The sequence below is a fragment of the Rhizopus delemar genome, genomic scaffold (genome assembly GCF_000149305.1).
Source record: "Rhizopus delemar RA 99-880 supercont3.19 genomic scaffold, whole genome shotgun sequence".
NCBI lineage: Eukaryota > Fungi > Mucoromycota > Mucoromycetes > Mucorales > Rhizopodaceae > Rhizopus > Rhizopus delemar.
In genome coordinates, this window is record NW_027137845.1 from 331,948 (window position 1) to 353,713 (window position 21,766).

Sequence of the window (21,766 nt, forward strand, 5' to 3'; positions counted from 1 at the left end):
GTATGTTGTCTGATTTATTAAATATAAAATTGACAACTATCCAATCATTATATAAAATCGTGTTTATATAAAGATATACGCGACTTTTTATTTATTCATTCCTAAAACTGTCACAATGCCCAAAAATGCAACGCTACGATTTTCTGATTGTAAAGACAGTCCCCGATAATGAATACAGTATAAATCATTACCAATATTATGCTTTATTGAAATTTGCGTTGAAATCATATAAGCTGTGTTTTAAATTAAGGTAGGTTAAACAACTACTCTTCACAATGACATTATTTTATTCAGTAACTCTACTTTTAGTTGTATTAAAGTAGTTCTTAATTCTCCGCAATAAGCCTATAGCTGAATAACATGTTGGTACCTAAGCTTCTTTTCTTCATATGGAATCTTATATTTATTCAACCAATCAAAGGCTTTTAGATATACATGCAAATATAGAAATCAGTTCTTTCAAAAGAAAAAAAATAAATCGCACAGCCTCACTAGTATTTAATTATAATGCGTTGCAGCCACAAGGAAGTGGCAGAGTAAGTTTTGTAGTACAAGCGAGTGCTTTTTCCTCCCCGCAACTCCTTCAGGGAACAACTATAAATAAAAAAAAAAAAGATAGAAAAAAGATACAGTGCTGTATAGAAAATGCTATATGAAACAATAGATTGTAAATGTTATTTTAAGATATACCCTGTAAAAAAGATAGTGGCTCATTTGAGATCCATACATTTCACTATCAATAATTTCCTAAATCGGAGGCCTATTTGTCTATTTTAAGGATTAAAAATACATTACATTTTATTCCTTGAACATCAAACATTATTGCATAAATTGGCTGATGATACTTCTTTATGTTTTATGTAATATTGTTGTGTTGTTATTATAATGTAAATATATGCACTCATATCTTTTAAAGGAACTACTGCTTGTAGTCGCACAATCGGTTCCTTAATATGAGCAATTCTTTTTTTTTTGTTGGCTGAGGCAAGACTAAAAAGGTCAATTTGTCTAACCTTGGGGATAAGAACAACAAAGCAATCGGTCATGAGAAAATGGGTTTTGTTGTATTTTTAGAATTTGGAAAAAAGTATATAAAAAGTAGCTTAAAAAAATATATTTTCTGTTGTCTCTTTTTTTCACTTTTTTCTATTCCTTTCCCTTTCGCGTATCTAAACAAACTTTAAAAGAAAAAATGAGTGGTGATTTAATGGCTCGTAAAAACTACAAATGGTTAGGCTTTATTCTCATATTGTCGACATTGGCATTACTATCCATCTATTACACACCTACAACAAATTATTCTTATTATAGAAGAGCTGTATTTTATAAAGATAGCTCTACTACTTTGGAAACAGTAAATTCATCTGTCATGAGCTGGACAGATGGAAATGGTAAGGACATTCATAGTACTGGAAAAACGCGTTTGTATCTAATTTGACTTGTAGGAGCAGACCACCAAATACCAATGAAGCTTATGTTTTCCAAATCATTCTCATTTTCTGGACAATCAAAGATAGTGCCTTATTACTACAAAGCTGAAATGGATATGGAATCTAAAGATATCACCATTGTCACATTGGTCACTAGAAACAGAATACCAAATTTAGCAAGACTTGCAAAGAAATACAAAGGTAAACTTCCCCACCCCCTTTTTTTTATAAATCTGGGTCTTCATTTACTTATTTATTATACTAGGTCCGATTTCTACCACCATTCATATATCGGATGATAAAGAAGGTGAATACACTTTAGAAATCTTGGCTCAAACAATGGAAAAAAACCCAGACATGCGTAAATACGTTGATGTTCATATTGTGCGTGATGAGTTTGATCGAGAATTGAATTTGTGGAGAAATGTGGCCAAATTATTTGCTAGAACAGAATATGTTATGCTTCTTGATATTGATTTTTATCCTTGCACAAATATCCGTAAAAATGTTCTTAATAATCCTAAAGCCATGACCTTGCTTGAATCCGGTGAGGCTGCGTTGGTTATTCCAGCTTTTGAATTTTCAAAGCAAGAAGATGGCTTGGATTATCGTACATTTCCCAAGAATAAGCCTGATTTGATAAAAGCATACAAAGAAAACAAGATCGAAATGTTTCATTCCTTCTGGCTCCCTGGTCACGCTCCTACTGATTACGATCGTTGGATATCAGTCGAACAAGATGACTCTATTTATCAAGTAACTACTTATCAGCACTCATATGAGCCTTATGTTATCTTTAAAAACCAAGGCTCCCCTTGGTGTGATGAAAGATTTGCTGGCTATGGTAGTAATAAGGCTGCTTGCCTTTATGAACTATATGTGTCTGGCGTTAGTTACTATGTGTTGCCTAACGACTTCATTGTACATCAAACACATGCATATCCTGACGAAGCAAGACAAGTAGAAAGATATTATAACAGACGATTATACACACAATTTAGAGAAGAATTATGTATTCGTTTGGCTCGAAGATTCATAGCTCAAAAGAAGTGGGATGATCCAAAGTCAGAAAATTTACGTAGAGAATGCGCTTCTATCAAACCATATCAAAGAGCAATCTCAAGATTCGTGTAACATCTATTTAACGCCACTTGGCTTATAATTATTTTTCTTTTTGTACATTAGACTCCAATTACATATCATTAATTTACTTCATTTCTTTTTTTTTTTTTCATACACAATAAATAAACCAAAAAAAAAAGATTTTATCTATTTATAAGAACATGTCTTGCATCTCAATAGATTAACGTTTGTAATTGCTTGTCTCATAATAGAATAAGAATAAATACTTTTAATTTTCCAAAAAAAAAAGCTTTATCTCCTAGCCAACACTATTCATCCGTTTTTTTAACTGTAGCTTAAAGAAAAAAGGGGATATGCTGTTACACATATTCATGCTTTCAGGGACGTGACCGTTGTGTTTGAAAAAGGGGAAAGAGCAAAGGGAGAATATCTCTTCTTTCTTACACAGCTAGAAAAAATATAGATAAAAATGGCTACAGCAACAGAAAACAGTAAATCCTTAAGAAGACTATATCCAGGTTCACGATTAGAAGTAATAACACCTATAGTATACTTCAATAAGCAAAAAAAATAATAATAATACAACTAAATAGGAGACTTTTCAGTGGCCATTTGAGCCCATTGATTCTCTGGATTCCTCTTTTAATGTTCAAGAATACTTACAACAACTTATCAGAACAGATAATAGCAATATTCAGCGTCTAGTAGATCCTCCAGAGACTGTTGAAAAAGACATTTGGCAATATGAACATCTTCGGTAAATCTATGAAAAATGGTCATTGAAAGGCAAATTAATAAATCGAACTGTTAGTCAAGTTTGTTTAGAGTTGAGTTTGCTTGTGGTTGCTTTAGAGTCAGAGTGTACAAAACAAATTTGTCCTGAAATGAAAGCAGATGGTTGGCTTTATCTATGTGCTGCACATCCATCTACACAATCAGTAAGTGGCGCATAGGAAAAGAAAACACACTTAGCTCTAAAATCCTTGTTTCAAACAAAAAAAGTGTCCAGCTATTGATTATATTATTCATACTTTGGATGGAGCTACTGTTTTATTGAATAATTCAAAATATTTTCCAAGCAGGTAAGTGATGCTCTTTATGTAAACTATGGAAAATAAGTTTCACATCAACATCTAGAATATCAATACCAGAACCATCATTAAAGCACTTTCAGTCAGTGGCGAGACGTCTTTATCGTATCTTTGCGCATGCATACTTTCATCACAGAGAGATTTATGAATTTTTTGAAGTGAGAAGCAATTTTGAATTGAAAGAAGAGAACAAATAAGTTAATATAAGGTTTAATATAGAATGACACCCATTTATATGCAAGATTTCTTTTATTATCTCGAACATATGGACTAATTCCATCAGGCTTAATCAATATTCCAGATACAGAAGATGCTGCTTCGAATAATGAGGAAGAAGAAGAAGAGAATATTTATAATAGAAATATAGCAACCAAGTGAGAAAGAATGATTTAATAAATAGCAACTCATTACTTGATGTAAATTCTATATTTTATAATAAAAGAGTAGGCTTTATTTTAATTTTTTAGTGTATATATGTCAATGGTTTTATATGAATGATAATTTAAAGATTTTCGTCCTCATCAATAACTGGTAATTCGGAAGGTTTAACCATACCAGGAATACTCAGAGCCTTTGCCATTTCTGCCTTTCTCTGAGCTTCCATCTCCCTCTCCTTTTCTTCCAAATAAAGTTCCGCATTTTCTCCAGCAAATTCCTTTAATTGAATAAGGAAATCACGCACTTCTAACTTGAATTTAGTGGGATTATTGTTATATTCAAACATAGCATGGATGAATACTTTAATTTGTGAACTTTTATAAAATTTTTAGTTTCTTTTCAATGTCCATATTTGATTTCTTATTGTTTACCTTTGAAGATGAGGGAATGCATTTTGAAGTAATGTAGAAACGTGCTCTTGCAAAAAAGCTGCGTTGGTCATATTTGGATTAGTCACTTGAGAAGGGTCAAAGAGCGGGGCAATGATCTTATTACTTGATACCAACTCAAAGAGACGTGCCAATACTTCGGTTTGTCCCTTGAAACCTATGATTAAAATGGTTATTTCCCATCTATTTACACAAATCGGTCTTTTTATCATATTACCACTCTTGTGATCACTATCAGTGAGAACAAAAAAGATATCTTGGAGTAAACTAAGATAATACGATTGATAAAACGCGCCAGCAATAGCAGCATCCGTACGACTGATGTTGTCAATCAGTTCACCGCAAATTTCAAGGCCAATATCGGCAATGTCACGCATAGTATGTTTAAAACCCCAAACGATGCTATCTATAAAGAGTTTGAATTGGCCCGGAGCCAATTCTAGTAAAGCTGGGAAGCAGTGCTTATTGATGGATTTTAGCATAGAGTAAAATCCAGTTCTGTGCTCTGGGTATTCAGCAAAATCTTTCGTTATCATATTTAATGTAGGTTGGAATGTCGCTTCAAATATAGTTGCAACACGAGGTGTCATTAACGACTAGTAAAATGTTAGATTGTTTATATACATAAAGTAAAAACGTCTTACTTGGAGCTTGTTGATGATAGTCGTTATCACATTCAATACTTCAGCATCTCTTGCAGTGTCTACGTTAGTATTAAAGTCGGTCAAAACAGCCTCTAAGAAAGGATCAACCATGTTTGTGTTGACAGCGCTAATATCCGTCGTATTTGCAACATAAGTATCAATTAATTTCAAAATTTCTTTCTTGATTGTTCTCCAACCGCGTACTTTAGGGGTCTTTGTAGAAATGGGCCCCTTAGCTGCCACATCTTGTGAAACCAATTCACCAATAATACGGTACAAAGCTAACAAGTCCATATAGATCTTACCAAGCTGAAGAATAAATGCAGAGCCAACAGAGGAGCAAGCCGAAACATTCGTCTTCAATACATTAGCTAACACCTTAATTTCATTTGCATTATTTAAACATTCTGGATTTTGTTTGGCTTGAGCTATTAAACTATCCCACTAAAAATATATACGTGTTATACATCATTCCTAAGTGCCTGATTTCCATTACTTACAGCTGAGTTAGGTAAGTACATAAACTTAGTTATCAAACGCTCTTGGGAAATTGGATTGGTATCGGCAGAAATCATATAACCGATTGCTTCATAAAAGGTATGAATTTGTTGAGGATCTAAGTCAGATGTGATTCGACTGATATTATCAAGTATTTCGTCAACAAAGGTCATTTCTTCTCCAATTTGATCAATAACAAAGTGTCTTTTACATTGCTGAGAAATCTTGATAAAAGTATCACAGGCCATGTCTTGTACACCTTCATGCGATTCATGCATGAATTCAAACAGCTTATTGATTACTGTTTTTAAAAACTTCCAATGGGATTTCAAAAATCTTGGATATTGACCAACACAGTACATAATGTTAGATGCTACTACAGCTTTGTTGTCCTTTCCACGCTTCATTTCACAAAGACTTAATAACTCTTTGATTACTGTTACCAAAAATTTCTTTTCGGTTTCTACATCCATTGCACCAGAAATTGAACCAATAGCCCAACATAACTTGTTGAGATTATTCCATGACCATTCAGTACCGTCCATCTTTATATAACAAGTAAGCATATGTGCGGTTTACTAAAAGGAATATTCGTATATTACCTGTCTGCTCAGCTTAATGGTCATGATAGTTTCTGTATCTTCAACGTTAAGATGGGTCAAGTAAACCAAGACTTGCTTCATACTCTTGTACAATACAATAGTATCGCTCTCCTTTACAAATTCCCTAACAATTTCACCTTCATCATTTTCAACAATCAAAACCTAAAATATAAATATAAATATATTGTGTAAACTTCTCTCCTTCTCTCTATATACTTTACTTCCTCAGGTTTAACCATACGCTCAATCATAACTACTCTTAATTGCGATAAAACCGGAGCATAAACTAAGTGTCTATTCTGGTTTTGATTAATAACTTCCTCAAATAAGCCTTCTACTAATTTAGTCCAGTATTCTAAACAAATCTTAAAAATTTCTCTGTCTTCCACGCGTGAAATCTTGATAATGTAAAAATGAGCATTCATTAACATTTGCACAGCATCTGGGAAGCTTTCAAGTACCTAATAAACATCTTAGTACAAAGAGTTTTGATATATTTATAAGGTCAAATTTACCCTAGAGTGAGAAGAAAGGAAACTTGTAAGAAACAAGGCCAAATTTTGAACAAATTCTTGATCATTATCATTACTGTTTTCGTATACATCAGCTATATCTGTGTTTAGGGGAACCATAGCATTGGTTGTGGTCATGACACTTGTAAACAATTGATGAATAGCGTCATAGTATACTTGTGTTATTTCTATAGCACCAATTTCAGTAAAGCATTTCAGAGTAACATTTCTAAATTGAGGTACTTCAAAGAACTAGTGTCACATAAAATTAGTATTTTCAATGCTTTTTCTTTTCTTTTTTTTGTCTCTTACCTTGCTTTGAAGAGTTGGAATCAAATCAGTTTCAAAAATATAAGCGACAGGAACCCAATGAACAAATCTTAATAATGTTTCCAAGGTTGCTTTAATAAGACTAGGCTTAGTCGCCTTTCCAAGGATTTCTCTACATAAGTTATAGATTTGAGAGAATTCTTGCTTCATTTGATGCTTTAAAGTAGCGGCTTTGGACTGAGTCATTTGTTCAGCTGAGAAGTCAAAGATCTCCTCACTAATAGTAACAAATTACAAAATGCACTTCATTGCTGATGTAAATGTTTTACAAACCTCAATAATTTGAAGATTGACATGTTGTTTTCACAAAGTGCAAGATTCGTTTCACTTGAAGACACAATTTCAGAAATAAATGTAGGCCAGTTATGAGGCCATTCTTGCTTGAGTATCTTTTTTATGTGCGTTAGTAATGATGTGTCTTTTTTACATTCATTCAGCGTTACCTGGACTAGTGTCATGTTCAGTTTATTAATATATGTACGTTGCTTCACTAAGTTTGCTTCGTCAGAAGCTTGTTGAACAATAACATTAACAACAAAGTATCTAATGGCTATGACAACAATTGTATTAGTAAGCATTTTTATTCAAAGCATTGCTCTATTGAATGTACCATTTTTGCTATCTGCCGGTAAAGTATTCCATCGAGTTTGAATAAACTTTTCAAGTATTTGCAAAGCAATAAACTAATGCAAGTCATAAATCATCGCGTTTATACTGTTTTGTCTCTCAAGAATGCTATGAAATTACCTTTGTTTGAGGCACAGTTGATTTTTCTAAAATGCCGTCAACTCTAGTCCAAGCTTCCTCATGATCTTGAAATTGGGTGAGCAACTGTTGAGCGATTTGTTGCTATTGTACAAAAGAAAATATTGAAAATCGCCTTACACAAAGTGAATTTTTTTAAAATTACCTCTTGACCAGTGCCTGTAAAGAAGGTCATAACAACCTGATCTAACAAAGGAACATCAAGCTCTTTACTAAAGTCTAGTATTGCTTCAGCCATTGAATCTACTTTTTTTCTTTTTCAAGATTAAAAATAAAATAAAAATAAAACAGGAACAAAAACAGCAGAAAAATTTGCTTTAATTGCATTGTCAGGCAAAGCGCTGCTTGAAACTATTTTTTGGTGTTGCTAGTTTAAGCGTAATTTATTGATCTTCATTAATAAATGAGCTTGAGCAAGCGATCATACATCTCATCTATCGTTAAAATGTAGACTATAGCAAATTTTCATGGATAACAAAACGACATTGCTAGATTTTAAATATGCTTCATGCTGTACATGTGCCACGGATAGTCTTTTATTGATATGTAATGTATTTGAACTTACGAAGAATTCTATCCTTACTTGAATGGGTTTGTGGTAATTGGATGATTAGTTTATTTAATACTTGTGGTATATTTATGTTAAACAGCACTATATATACGCGTTTTATTAATATATCATCAACATTCTGTTTTACAGTCTTCATTGAAGCTTATAAAGAAACATTTTTACCTTCGTTAATGCTTGAAAAAAGCAAATGTACGCGAAAATCAGCTGTTGCCAGAAATTCTCTCGCTAATTTAACTGCTTGCTCTTTTTTAAGGAATACAAACTCTATTTAAACTGTAAAAAGATCTCTCCTTGCTAACATCGCTCATCCTGGGATAATACATATAGTGTTATTGATAAAAGCTATCTTCTTCACTTTCTACTATCACTGCAAGGTGGCAACTAGCCTAATTTGAACAACTAGATTTTAGCTTCAATTAAATGAAAGTAGGTTAATAATTCCATTGAATATTATAGATATTCATTAGATTTATTAAATGGTTACAGACTGCTCAAAAATATTCTAAATTGATAATCCTTTGTCTACATTGATGATGGGCTAGGTAACTGTGTAACTCTGATTCCATGATTACTCTATTTAAAAAGCTTGTCATACAAGTAGAAGCATAATGAAAAATAAAGACAAATAACACCAAAATTTGGTTTTAATGCATCTCTTTGAAATATATAATGTGCTTTATCTGTATTGCGTGCTCTTTTTTAACACTAGGAATATATTTTCTCTTCATTCGTTCTTGCTCACGACCACTTCTTAGTAAACATCAAAATTATACAACATCGCATTGCCAATTTCTTAAAATGTCAGTAATGGCTCATAAATCATCCGGATATAAAAGAAAAAAGAACAATGATACCGTAGGCAGGTCACCCAACATCTCAGTATTGCACATGATAGTTATAGATGATCAATGTCACCTTAAAGCAAATTATCATCATCTTCTACAATCCAGCAACGAATATTTCAGAGAAGCCAAAGCATTTTTACAAAAAAAATTCTTGGTTAATTTGCACTTCAAATTAACAGAGTTTGTTTATTATATCAGAAAGATTGAAAATATGAATGCAGAAGCAAAGATGAGCTGTAACTTTTTGCTGCTAGTGACGCCATTCCATATTAGTGAATAAAGATAAACATAAAGGTATTCATTGGTATATCCTACTATGCCCAAAGTAGTAATATACACTTAATCGAGAATAACAGGAGAAAACCTACCATTTAAAAAGCACACACACACACACACAAAGATGTTTACATACCACAGAAACTACTATCTATATCCCTAATGAAATATACTATTCCCTCTACCATATTCTATACACTGAAAGGAAGCAAGCGTTTAATTCAACCCACCTTCTTGTTACTGAATGTCGTATTATACGCGATATTTTATATTTCGATAAAATAAACCATAGTTATGTTGTCGTTGGCAAAGATATATATCAGAAAATATGTTTACTATCACATATAGATACAGTTTCTATTTCTTTTTTTTATTTGCTCTAAGTTTATTAACTATACCGTACGTTGTATGAGTCCTTTTCTTATACTACTTAATCATATGGTTCAGATAAAGTATATACGAATACAATATAAAGCAAATGATTGTACTTATAGTATGTCAATCTTTAATAAAAGTTAAGATGTTTTTCTGAAATAGATAACACCTTCTTCAAGTTTTTTTATAAACCCACATCAATATAGCCACACCAAATAAATTCTGGGACAAAATATTAAAACAAAATTTTGAGAAAATATGGCATGTAAGTTCAAGACCAATTAATACGTGTATACTTAAGCTTGAGGTTTCAAGTTTTGAGAAAAGAAAAGTTCAGATGTTTATTTTAAGAATATATTCATAAAATCATTTCCAGTGTTCTTTACCGTTTTTACTGCTTTCCATACAAAAGCGCGGCTCATTAGACCAAATAACGTTTCTTTGTTTGTCTTTGATCCAGTTGAGGTGTTCCTTCGCCCAGCGAAGCCTAATTTTGCGGTGACTTGCAGTCAATCTAGGCTAGTGAGCTGCTCTGTACGATTTGAAGTCGAGTCCATCGACATATGATCGAAGAGTTTCTATACTAACAAAAACACCTAGCTTTGCTAGTTCCATATTTATTTCCTTAAAAGAGGCAAAATGATCCTATCTAATTATCCTCTTCAAGCGCCTTTCAATTCTTTCATTTATTTTCAATGGTCGCCCAATTTGCTTGTGAAGTAAAGGGCTGCTATAGTCATCAATCCTGTCTTTTATATTTTGAATAGTGGGCTTGTTCAAGCCAATAAGCTCTGCAGTCTCTCTAATCGTGTGATGTGTTCTAAAAAGATAAAAACTCCCTCATGCTTTATTTTCTTTTGTTTCATCTTCAGACATAACTAAAGGTCAGATGCAATCTTTGGAGATTTGAGCAGATATGTTTTTTTAATGAATTGATGGATGAGAAAACGACAGCTTCATTTTTGTTAAAAACATTAAATTATCCTCAATCAATTTTTTTGTCCCATTATTTATTTGGGGTGACTGTACCTCATCATCGTTTGTACAAAGTATATACGTTCTTATAAAGCGAAAGGGTCACATGCAAAACTGTTTTTCAACACGCACTTTGTCAATATTTTATTTAATGGACAATATTTAATCATCATCTTCTTCTTCGCTGCTCTCTTCATTTTCTTTCAACCAAGTAACAAAAGGTTCCATTTGCTTCAAGAATAAAGTTTTACCTTGTGCAAGATGGGCCTTGTCATTCCAGTAAAGAATGGCATTATCAGAAAGAGCATCATTCTTGTAAAGAGTTTGAATCATCTTGCGGAAGTACTTGTTCAACTTGACATCTTCATAACAAGTTAATTGAACCTTTTGAAGCAATACAATTTCAGTTTTGGGGGATGTACAAAAGGCTTCTAATGTCTTGGACCAACGACTAATAGCACGCAATACTTGGGATTCTATTTGATCAGGACGAGCATTCATAACATCGACAGTACTCATAACAGACTGCCAAATGATAGGTACAACTTCTGCTTCAGTCAAACTTGCTTCTTTCATAGCTCCTTTTACGTAATTAATGACAGCAGTTTCAGTTGCATCGTCTGTCAACTGGTCAGATAATTCATTCAAAAGACTTCCTTTCTTGGAGTTCTTCTTGTTCTTCAAATAATAGTCAACAAACTCCTTCATATCTTCAGCTTCAAAATGACGAACAAGACAATCTTCATCTCGCTTGTTAGGAGGGAAGAATTCAATGACACGGCCATTCAAGTCTTCGCTGCTCAAAAAGCGGCCTAATTGTTCAATACTTTGTTCTTCCAAAATAGTACGGAAAACAGTAGTAGTAAAATCCAAGGCATAACCATCCTTGACAAGATAATCCTTCAAGAGAACCTTCAACACGGAGCAAGAAATAAGCTGATTGCAGATAAAAAAGCCAGTGGATTTAGCTAATCTAGAAGTTTCCTCGGGTTGGTACTTGTTAATGTATTGCAGAATGTTTTGAAGGGTTTCACCCAAGATTCTTTGCAAATATTTGTAACGACGAATTAATCTATTAAAGACTTCAACGTATTTTTTAATTACGGCGGCATCATTTTCTGCTGCAAAAAGGCAGAAAGGGCTTTGCTCAGCATCATTATCGATTGTTCCTCCAGGCTCTATATTACATATAAGCATATATGATAATAGGTTCATATGTTTACTATTACCTATAATACCGCCAGTTATAAGAATTTCAAATAGCGAATCACCGTATTTTCGGTAATCAAGTGTGTTTCCAAGAATATCAAGTTTAGAAGAGATGGCTTCGAGATCACCCTTCTTAATAGTTTTGAATTGAGCAAGTAAATTATCTCTAAAAACTAAACAAGATGTTCAGTGTCATCTTTCTTTATTTCCCCCCCCCCCTTTTCTCCTTAGACTTACTCTCAGGCTCGTGCTTAGCGTTTGCTTTTTGAACACCCTAATTTAAAGTATACGTTAGAATGTCCATCTAACATAAAAAGCCGTTTACTTACTTTTCTTTGTTTAATTCTTACACCATGCAAGACAGGTTTAGGATTAGTTGAAGCCTGGGATTGGGTAGTATTCATGTAATATGCTAAAAACGATAACTCTTCCTTTTTTGCTAGTTTGCGTTTGTAGCTTGGATTGAAAAAAAAAAGGAATTAAAAAAAACTTTTTCTCAAATACTGTTGTATTGGTGCATACAATTTTAAAGCTCGACTATCCAATAAAACTTGCTTAAATTTATAAATAAAAACCCGTGCTTATGTTTTTTAGTACTTCTGCACATGAAATTACTATGAAGATATAATTTATAAAGTCTTAAAGAAGTAGATTATCACAACTATTTATGAGAATTCACTTTGAAAACTTTACATGTACAAAAAATATTTTTCTTTTTACATAATTGTATTATAATTTATGCTACTAAAAAAATTTCTTCAACTTTTAAAATACAGTATTCTTAGTTCCACCTTGGCAGAGGAGAAAAAAAAAATGGACTGCTATGTCCATCAAACTCAACACATTTTCATTTCTTTTGTCGCAAGTGTCCGTGTATCACATTTAATCAAACTAGGAAACATGTTTTGATTAAAGCACAAGCGTTTCAACTAAATTAACAGTAAGTTTTATAGGCTAAGCTTATATAGATTCTTTTTTTACATTTAAACACCTTTGAAAAAAAAAAAAAAGCGATTTTACTTGACGTTGTTCAATTGTAACAGCCTTTTCTACTTTAATTAAATCTTATATCTTAACAACTCTCTTAAAATATCAATTAAGTACGTTCTCTGTACATTTGCAAATATTATTGCTTTTATCAAATTGAATAGACTTTTCTCTGAGAAGAGAAACAAAGTGAAATAAGAATTTATTAATTTATAAGAATCAGTTCAACTGCTATGTTTAAGCTTTTAGTTAAGTTTTGGTATGGAACCTTTGCTCAGTTCACGTTGTATAATAAACCTGTCGCTGTCATTTGTTGGAGATCCTCTAATTAATGCTTTAACCTTAAAACAAGGTCCTTGAACTGTATTCAGATAAGGAGAATAAGGAGGAAAGTACCCTCTTTTTTGCTACATTCTTGAAAATCTTTTTTTTTTTTATTTATAAATAGGAGTTTTTTCAACAGGCAGATGAAATTACTTCAAACAGACACGGTATAAGATGTCCACTACAGTAAAGAATTGCCTTTCCTTTCTGATATACTCTAGCCTTCCAGTTGAAGTTGATGGTGGAGATCATTATAAGGTTGATCATATCAAGAATAGCAGTTGAGTTCAGTTTCTAGTCAAAAAGAAACCGTGATAAGTTTTATGAAAGCGCCCAGTTACTGCCTTTGACTTTTACCAATGTTACCCAAACATGTCATGTGTCTGACAGCATTCACTTTTGTCTTCCCTCCCCATCATTGTCAATAATTGTAAATAAAGATATTAATATTTTATACTCAACCATAAAAGCTTTTATGTAAAGTCATTCAAGTTTTTGATTCCAATCACTTATTCTTTACTTGTTGCTTTATATAATCTTCCAGTTCTTATTTACTTTATTGAAATATTCAATTCATTATAGATGTATTAATACTTCCAAACAGGTAAGCAAAAAAGATGATTTTATTTCTATAAATCATTATCCCTTCTGATAACAATAAACAAGAGCAGCTTCTTTTTTTAAGGATAAGAGCAGAAAATTTTCTTTTCCTTTTATCTTTTTTAAAATGAATCTAACTCTTTAATCATTCTGTACGTAAGAATTAGTGGATCAGAAATCAATGAGTATAACTTAGATGACCTGTACTAGTTAATGGAGGCCATGGAGGCCGATGATTTTCTACAGGTGAAAGCCAAGCAAAGAGAAAACAAAGGCTTGTTATTTGAATAGTTTACAATCAAGACAAGTAGCTTATTTTTCTTTTATTTATAAAGGTTCGTCTTATTGCACTTTGCCTCACTAGAGGAGACATTCATGTATTTCAACAATCGTAGGAAGGAGTTCCTCCATGGGGTACGTATACCCAAGTACATATAAGCGTTTAACATTTGTTGATGATCTAAATAGCTTATAGTTGTATAGCTAACAATATTTTATGAAAGATTCTTTTCTCCCTTCTCTGTTTTTATATTTGTAATGAAAATCTTTATACTCTGCTACAAGAGACATGAAAAGAAATCAATGAACCAGATTTTAGGAGAGCGTTCTGAACAGGATGCACCCGCTTGTATATCAAAAGTTGTTTGGGATAACGATGATGAAATTGACGATGATACTGAAACAGATGGCATTGAATAGGTTGTATCCGCACAACCGATAAAGTGAATATTCATGGATAAACTTAGAAACTACAGAACTATAGCCCAACCAGATCTTTATTAACAAATGTGAGACTTCTGCAATAGCTATCTTCCAATGTTAACCGTATAAGATATTTACATTGCTCATCAAGATCAATAGTATAGTTGACCCTAAATTCACTTTGGTTCCTGAATAATTCTGTTTCCTATATGAAGGCATAGTTTGATAAAATAGGTTCTCTATCTCGTCTTGAAATCTAATAAAGAGGTTAGGGACTCATTCACTAGGCTTTCAAGTACCATTTCCTTTTTATTTCTCATTTGTAATGAAATATTTACAAAACACATTCATCTTATTATGTTTCAATAAAATATGAGGGCTTGAATCAAATGCTATCTCTCATCGTTTACTATAAATCAAAGGGATATTCCCATAGAACATGCTTTCTCTTGTATTGTAAGCTATTGGCATCATCCTTGTTCTTTATGTTGGTTTACTTACCTTGGATGACACCAGTACTTTTGACCTTTTTAATGCTAAAACAAAATAAAGTCAGTGTCGATTGACTATTGTTATTTCAGTAAATATGCTATTTCAATCTACTTTGACTTTAGTCTTTATTCCCTGGCTGACCATGTTTATTGCTTCACTTTATCTTTTCACTATCCTAGTCACACTGTAGGCAGGATTGATATGATCCGGTGTTTCCTTTGTTTATGTTTTGTTTACGTTGGGATGAATAAAAGGAAGAGATACAATGAAGGAGATAGAAGACAAGAACCAATCAAACCTAAGCAATAATTGCTCATTTCAGTTTGTTTACTTTTTATGCGGTTTTTTAAGTTTACTTGGTCAAAAATAAAATATTGTTTTGCTTTAAAAATGGTCCCTTTTTTTTACTCAGTAATCCTTTCCCCTCTCTTTATTCTAAATGGAAACAATTGTTAAGCGTTTGCAAATATCAGGAATCATTGTTATTTCATTTAGGAAAAAGAATAAGCAAAAAAGTACAGTTGATTTCATCCCATAGACACTTTGTCACACATCAATGCATAAATTGACTTCTTGTACACTTTAGTCTTGATTGATTGTTTCCTTTTCAGAAAAGATAATCTATTTTTACACAAAACTGATCTTCATACGACGTTATTTCATGGGAAAATATTAAGAAATGAATAAAAAAGATAGACAAGAAATGTGAGAAAAGAAGATGACAGGACAGCATGATTCTCAGTCTGTCTGTAAGAATAAAGAGTGAAAAGGATATGTTAAAAAGAGTGACTGGAATGAAGGATGTGTTTGGTTTATTGAAGGAGAAACTCATTTTAAAACCACGAGTTACTGAGGGAAAAAAAAAAAGTATAAATACAAAGGATAAAAAATTATTTTAAAAGTTAATGTAAAAACCACCGCTAGGTTGATTATTGGCTTTGGGGTTGGCGTTTTCTTACTGGGCTATTAGATGCCATTGATGAAGGATTACTGATGGTGGGTCTGTAGTTGCGGTCTGAAGAGGCTCATGATTCATTGCGAGGACATAGGAAGAGGCATCTATTGCTATTGCTAGTCTCGATACGTACCACACACTAGTGATTTAGTGGTTATGACTTCGGCCATGGTGGAGGGATGTGATTCCAGCCTATACATCCAATAAAGTCTAGTCGGGCCAGTAAACGCGACGAAGCACGGCCGGAACGAGACGAACTCAAGAAACGTTTTAGGCGATTTTGCGAGGGTCTCAAGTTGTGTAGAAGAGCGCCTGAGTTGCAGGTTATTGAAAGATAGCTTGTAACGTTGTCCGAGGTTTTTTTTTTTTTTTTTTTTTTTTTTTTTTTTTTTTTTTTTTTTTTTTTTTTTACTATTAAACTGCAAATGAAAAAATAAGTAAATAAATAAATACTAATATTGTTGTAGCCATGATTATCTTTATGGAATTCAAATGCTGTGCTCATTAATGGTCCTTATTTAAAATTTAAATAAACTTGTTAATAAAATTCATTATCAAATAATCTTTGTCTTTATTTTTCCTCTTTTCATTGCTATTTCTTTTTTTGGAGTATATTCACTGCTTTATAAAATAAGTAGGAGCTTCTTTTCGAATATTAAAGACGTGAACACTTGAATGAACACAGTTTATAATATGCTTTTATTTTTAATCTTTGCTATGCTACATTTAAAGTTATCCTTCGCAGTGGACAGTAATGCAACTCTATATTGCCTTTTCAAAAATCGAAGAGTTAATTCTTTTACAAGATCTACATTCCCCATTCATTCCATTATCTCAGCTCATACTTTTATATTTCCACTCTGAAAGAAAGCTTAACAGCTTAGTTTGCTCTTGGTAGAGTGATAAAAAGAAGTAAACAACGCTTTAAAGACGCACCCTATTTTTCTTCTAATGAATCTACAAAATAGCTTCCTAGAGACTATCTCAGAAATCTAGCTTAATAAAAAACAATAGTTTAAAGTATCTTCAGTGAGATTATCGTATTTGATTCTATGGTTTCGAAACATCTTTCCACAAAGGAGAATGTATATTGAAGAGTGTCATTGGCTTGATCATATCATAGAAAATCATTCAATGGATTCTTTTCAAAAAACAAAAAAAAAGGGAGGGGGAGTGCTAATCTATTGGAAGCCATAGTGCCATGTCATTAATTTACCTCAGACGATAATTTACTTTCCCAAATTTGATGGAAAGAATACATCTGAGAATGATGAATATAGTATGCTCCCTTGGCAATTTTTTGGGATAAATAATGAGGTAAATTGATAGCGAAGAGATCTTTGCTGCATTTTTTATCTTTTCGCCAGATACAGCTCATACAGCAAAGACAGTCAAGTTTTGGCTATGTAATGTTCTCATCTATCTGGTAATAGACTTGTTATTTTACTAGTAACTTTCTTGGATTGTTCTTGGGAATGTATTGATTTTATTTGGAAGCTAATCTTAGCATATTAAAGTAGTTTAAATATAGAAATGGATACCAATACAATGCTACTAATAGCTGGATTTATTTCCTACGCGTTTGTAATATGTACATAAAGTTCAACAAATAGTATTTTACATGTAATTAAACAAGAGTCTTCATATGTATTGTTTATTCTCAAAGAGCCAGGTTAATTGCTGCTGATTGCTCAAAAGGAAGTATTGATTTAGATATCTGGTAAAATAATCCAGTATTGTTCAATATTTGAATTTGCGTACCCTTTGTATGATCCTATAAAAAAACTATTTCTTAAGTAGTAACTTGTATTTGACGTAGATAAAACATTAGGAGTGTCGTTATGGTAGTTGTGGTTGATCTTTGTCATAGCAAAGGTTAAAGAAGGACCGGAAGCCTCAAGCAAACTTCCTTTGATGTCATTTAACTTTTGTAAACGTATTACACCATCTGCATTGTAACGGTAGCAACCGTCTCTTTTCTGTTTTCTTACTATTGCTGCAAGTTTTTCTAAAATGCTTGGTCAAGACAAATTTACTGTGTAAAGTTAGAGTTTACTTGATACAGCTTGATGCATTTATGTAAAATAACTGGTTGTTGATTCGTTTTCTACTTTAATAAATATATCTTACATTAAACAAACTTATAATGAAAGATCAAATATATTTTCGAAAAGCCTACTTGGCTTTTAAGGTCGTCAATACCCTCTTTTGGTTTGAAGGCCATATCAAAGTTATTCCTAAAGTCTCTAATAGCCACATTACTGCAATCGTCTATTCTACGCATTCCTTTATTTTGGCGCTATTCTTGATTCTTTTCAAATAAACTGATTTTAGATGATTATGCCAGCTTTCGATGTAGTTATTGGTGCGCATGTTTCGATGCTCTTCAATTAAATATGCTGCAGACCAATTTTTATAGCCTTCTAAAGCAAAATATCTATCTTTCAAGTACTCGACAAACTTTGGTTGAACTGAAGTCCACTTTTCTCTAAACTGACATAATTTTTCAACCACGTTCTCGCGAACAGTTTCATACATGCTTGGTTGCAATTCACTCATGATATTGCCTCTGATTACTTTTGTATTGTTGTACTGGCCAGGTTGGTTTTTGATCTTTGTTACCAAGTTTCTACTCCAACATTGCGCAACGTGAAAAAAAGCATAATTGTATACGGCAATTTTCTCCAAAAGTAGTTCTGATTGCATCTGCTTCAGGAATACTACAATCGATTGTGATTTGTTCAGACTGCATAGAGTAGTTGTCTCTGAAAAATTTGAGTCATTCTAATACAGGTGCTACTGACTAACTGGTTATTCGTGAGTAAACAACCTACAGGTACCCCTTTTCCAGTATCAGGATGCCTGACAGCTAAACTGTACAAAACTTCATTACTTCTTGATGATATTCCAAATGTTGAGTCCAAAGAAAAGCACTTTGAAGCTTTCATTATATCCATTTGCCATGAAGAAATGAATCCATAGAAGAAAACATTATCTAACGAGTGATCAATAACTTTATAACCACAGTCGATAAGTTTTCTTTTCCATAATTGAAGTGATTCAAATTCATTGTTGCCAAACTGAAACATATCCTTTGTTACCATCAGCCAAACGTTATAAGCATCGTCATAATGAAACATCTTGTTCCGCTGTTGTTCATCCCCTTCCATTTCTTGAAGAAGATTTGACCTTGCTTTTCTTCTAGAAAATTCTTTATGCAAGAAATTTTTGGTCTTATCTCGCAAAGTACCCGAAATTGACATAAGTTGTAAATTAGAGTAGGACCCAAGAGTATGATTGTGGTTATTCTTTCGTGTAAACTCAACAATACTTGGACCAGAGATGCGACTTGTCATCATAATGATGGCGTTACAGCCGATTTTCTTAGAATTTTTTTGTACTGGTTGACTGCTGTCGTCGTTCGTTCTGGCCTTAGATACATAAGTGTCAGGTCCACGATGACACACATATTTTTTACTCCACAAAATCGTCTTATGAGGGCTCAATGAAGAGCCCTCAGTTTCCTTAACTCTGAACCCTTTGTTTATCCAGTGAACACAAGTAGAATCCTCCAGTTTTTTAAGCTCCTCCTCCCAATTATCCATCTTTTCAAAACCTGTAACATTAGAAGAGTAAAATCTAGTTGTTGAAGTTGACATGGCTAAATGAAATGATTATTGTTAGTTCTAAAATAATAAATTGTTATGTAAAATATTCGGGACATGTGTGATCTTTTTTGTGGATGTGTGGTTTTCTTCAGGGCCAAAATAAGGGAAGGCTATTCTACAATACATTTAAAACTCCGATTATTTTTGATTGGATTTAGAATGGGACACGGTGTCTATTTTTTTTACTGCAGGTGCCAAAAATTTTTTTCTAAATCCTTTGATCAATAAAAATAATGGAGACAAAAAAAAGACCAAGCAGTACAGACATGACTGAATCACAAGCCAAAAAGAAGCAGATATTAGATAAAGTAACTAGCTCTTCACTTTTACCTACCACATCTTTATTGGATCCAGAAGAAGATTTTCGTGTAATCGTTGGTACTTATGAACGTCTTTTATATGGTGTCAATGCCACATGGACTGACGAACAAGTAAGATTAGAACAATAGACAGAAAAGATCATGTGAAAACTCAATGCATGTTTATAGAAAACAAAAGTCAAAATGGAGCCAGTGTTTATTATTCCTGCCCACACAGGCTGTATTCGTACTGTTTCTGTGGGTGGTCACTTTTTAGCGTCTGGAAGTAGTGATGAGATCATTCGACTTTATGATGTAAAGAAACGTAAAGAATATGGATCTTTGGGTGGTCATCATTCTGGTGATATTACAGACATCAAGTTTCACGGTAAATATATGTTGTCTGCTAGTGATGATCAAAAAATCAACTTGTGGAGAACAAAGGATTGGGAATATTTAAAGACACTTAAAGGACACAGGTAAGTGAATATTAAGTCATTCATAATAAGGATATTAACAATGAAATAAAGGGGTAAAATAAATTCAATGGCTATCCATCCAACTGGTAAAATTGCATTATCAGTGGCTAGTGATAGATATGCTATTGTTTGGAACTTGATGACTGGTAGAAAAGCAAGTGTAAATAAATTAGGAAGAGGTAATGATGAAGATGGTACTGTCATATTTTGATACTGATTGGTTAGTTCTATAGATGAAGGGCTGGTTGTATTATGGAATTCTGAAGGAGACAAATACGCCATCATGTTTAATAAAGCAGTCAACATATATAATGTATCGGATGCTCAAGTATCAAGCACTATTTCGCATACATCCAAGTTTCATACAATGCAATACTTTAAGCGACAAGATGACGAATATATTGTGACTGGACATGAAGATAAAATTGTTCGTATCTGGAATACAAGCTCAGGGGAATGTATTAAAGAGATTAAGGGACATAAGCTTCGAGTAAAAGCATTGACAGTCTTGGAATATGAAGATAAAATCATCTTGTCCTCAGTATCATCAGATGGTGTTATCAAATGTTGGGATTTGGGACAAATAATGGACTCAGAGGAAGAAGCTGAGCCCTTGGGAGAATTTAATACAAAATGTCGTGCTACTTGTATTGATGCACACATTGGATTCTCAAAATTAGTGCCAGAAGCTAAGAAAAAGGAAGAAATTAAGAAAGATGAAGAGACAGAGAAGAATGATTCATAATATGCTTAATAAAATATACTCTTTAGATTGCCATATTTTCTTTCTTAGTATGACATAATCACATTGTCACCTTGAACACATCAATCACTATTACACTTTAGTGAATACTAACTAACTCATCTTTTCATCATTGCAAGTTATTTTCAAACTAAAGAAGACAATTTAAAATTTAAATAACGATCATCAAGTGCGTTATTGTTCATCCTAAATATATCTTTTGAAACAAATGAATACAAATCTCCTCTTACATTAGTGACACATATCTCCTTTTTGTCAAAAGGTGTTGTAGGCTATTACAAAATGCTTTTTATAAACTCTCTTATACGAGTATGGTTTTTACGTTATTCTTTTTATAAGGAAAGGTTATGAACGTATTTCTTGGACAAGACAAAAGCGTGTTTCCCTTTTTCCCGTATAAATATTCTATCTTGTTTGATTGGCTTTTATAAAGTAACCTTTACGACGGTTTGCCGGACAAGGGT

At 32.8% G+C, this 21,766-nt stretch overlaps 8 protein-coding genes across 8 annotated transcripts; 4 read left to right on the plus strand and 4 right to left on the minus strand.

Annotated features, from left to right (window-relative positions):
* Positions 1 to 1,192: 1,192 nt before the first annotated feature.
* Positions 1,193 to 2,564, plus strand: RO3G_16253 (uncharacterized protein; the record flags this gene model as incomplete). The annotated part of the gene is made up of 3 exons (XM_067670837.1): positions 1,193 to 1,391; positions 1,446 to 1,631; positions 1,696 to 2,564. The coding sequence occupies 3 exons, from the start codon at positions 1,193 to 1,195 to the stop codon at positions 2,562 to 2,564; spliced, it is 1,254 nt and encodes a 417-aa protein (XP_067526938.1).
* A 418-nt stretch (positions 2,565 to 2,982) lies between these two features.
* On the plus strand, positions 2,983 to 3,274 carry RO3G_16254 (uncharacterized protein; the record flags this gene model as incomplete). The annotated part of the gene is made up of 2 exons (XM_067670838.1): positions 2,983 to 3,045; positions 3,107 to 3,274. The coding sequence occupies 2 exons, from the start codon at positions 2,983 to 2,985 to the stop codon at positions 3,272 to 3,274; spliced, it is 231 nt and encodes a 76-aa protein (XP_067526939.1).
* An 832-nt stretch (positions 3,275 to 4,106) lies between these two features.
* On the minus strand, positions 4,107 to 8,020 carry RO3G_16255 (nuclear export factor CRM1; the record flags this gene model as incomplete). Its single annotated transcript, XM_067670839.1, has 14 exons — positions 4,107 to 4,356; positions 4,414 to 4,588; positions 4,649 to 5,027; positions 5,076 to 5,519; positions 5,576 to 6,118; positions 6,176 to 6,337; positions 6,397 to 6,636; positions 6,691 to 6,939; positions 7,000 to 7,129; positions 7,291 to 7,406; positions 7,461 to 7,567; positions 7,628 to 7,700; positions 7,765 to 7,866; positions 7,928 to 8,020. 14 exons carry the CDS (start codon positions 8,018 to 8,020, stop codon positions 4,107 to 4,109), a joined length of 3,063 nt encoding a protein of 1,020 aa, XP_067526940.1.
* Positions 8,021 to 10,986: 2,966 nt separating this feature from the next.
* On the minus strand, positions 10,987 to 12,437 carry RO3G_16256 (uncharacterized protein; the record flags this gene model as incomplete). The annotated part of the gene is made up of 4 exons (XM_067670840.1): positions 10,987 to 12,002; positions 12,054 to 12,206; positions 12,271 to 12,307; positions 12,363 to 12,437. 4 exons carry the CDS (start codon positions 12,435 to 12,437, stop codon positions 10,987 to 10,989), a joined length of 1,281 nt encoding a protein of 426 aa, XP_067526941.1.
* Positions 12,438 to 14,353: 1,916 nt separating this feature from the next.
* On the plus strand, positions 14,354 to 14,643 carry RO3G_16257 (uncharacterized protein; the record flags this gene model as incomplete). Its single annotated transcript, XM_067670841.1, has 2 exons — positions 14,354 to 14,358; positions 14,448 to 14,643. The coding sequence occupies 2 exons, from the start codon at positions 14,354 to 14,356 to the stop codon at positions 14,641 to 14,643; spliced, it is 201 nt and encodes a 66-aa protein (XP_067526942.1).
* A 395-nt stretch (positions 14,644 to 15,038) lies between these two features.
* RO3G_16258 (uncharacterized protein) lies at positions 15,039 to 15,455 on the minus strand (the record flags this gene model as incomplete). The annotated part of the gene is made up of 3 exons (XM_067670842.1): positions 15,039 to 15,055; positions 15,148 to 15,182; positions 15,376 to 15,455. 3 exons carry the CDS (start codon positions 15,453 to 15,455, stop codon positions 15,039 to 15,041), a joined length of 132 nt encoding a protein of 43 aa, XP_067526943.1.
* Positions 15,456 to 18,834: 3,379 nt separating this feature from the next.
* Positions 18,835 to 19,698, minus strand: RO3G_16259 (uncharacterized protein; the record flags this gene model as incomplete). Its single annotated transcript, XM_067670843.1, has 1 exon — positions 18,835 to 19,698. One exon carries the CDS (start codon positions 19,696 to 19,698, stop codon positions 18,835 to 18,837), a length of 864 nt encoding a protein of 287 aa, XP_067526944.1.
* A 329-nt stretch (positions 19,699 to 20,027) lies between these two features.
* RO3G_16260 (uncharacterized protein) lies at positions 20,028 to 21,284 on the plus strand (the record flags this gene model as incomplete). Its single annotated transcript, XM_067670844.1, has 4 exons — positions 20,028 to 20,192; positions 20,250 to 20,539; positions 20,591 to 20,718; positions 20,773 to 21,284. The coding sequence occupies 4 exons, from the start codon at positions 20,028 to 20,030 to the stop codon at positions 21,282 to 21,284; spliced, it is 1,095 nt and encodes a 364-aa protein (XP_067526945.1).
* Between the last annotated feature and the right edge of the window lie 482 nt (positions 21,285 to 21,766).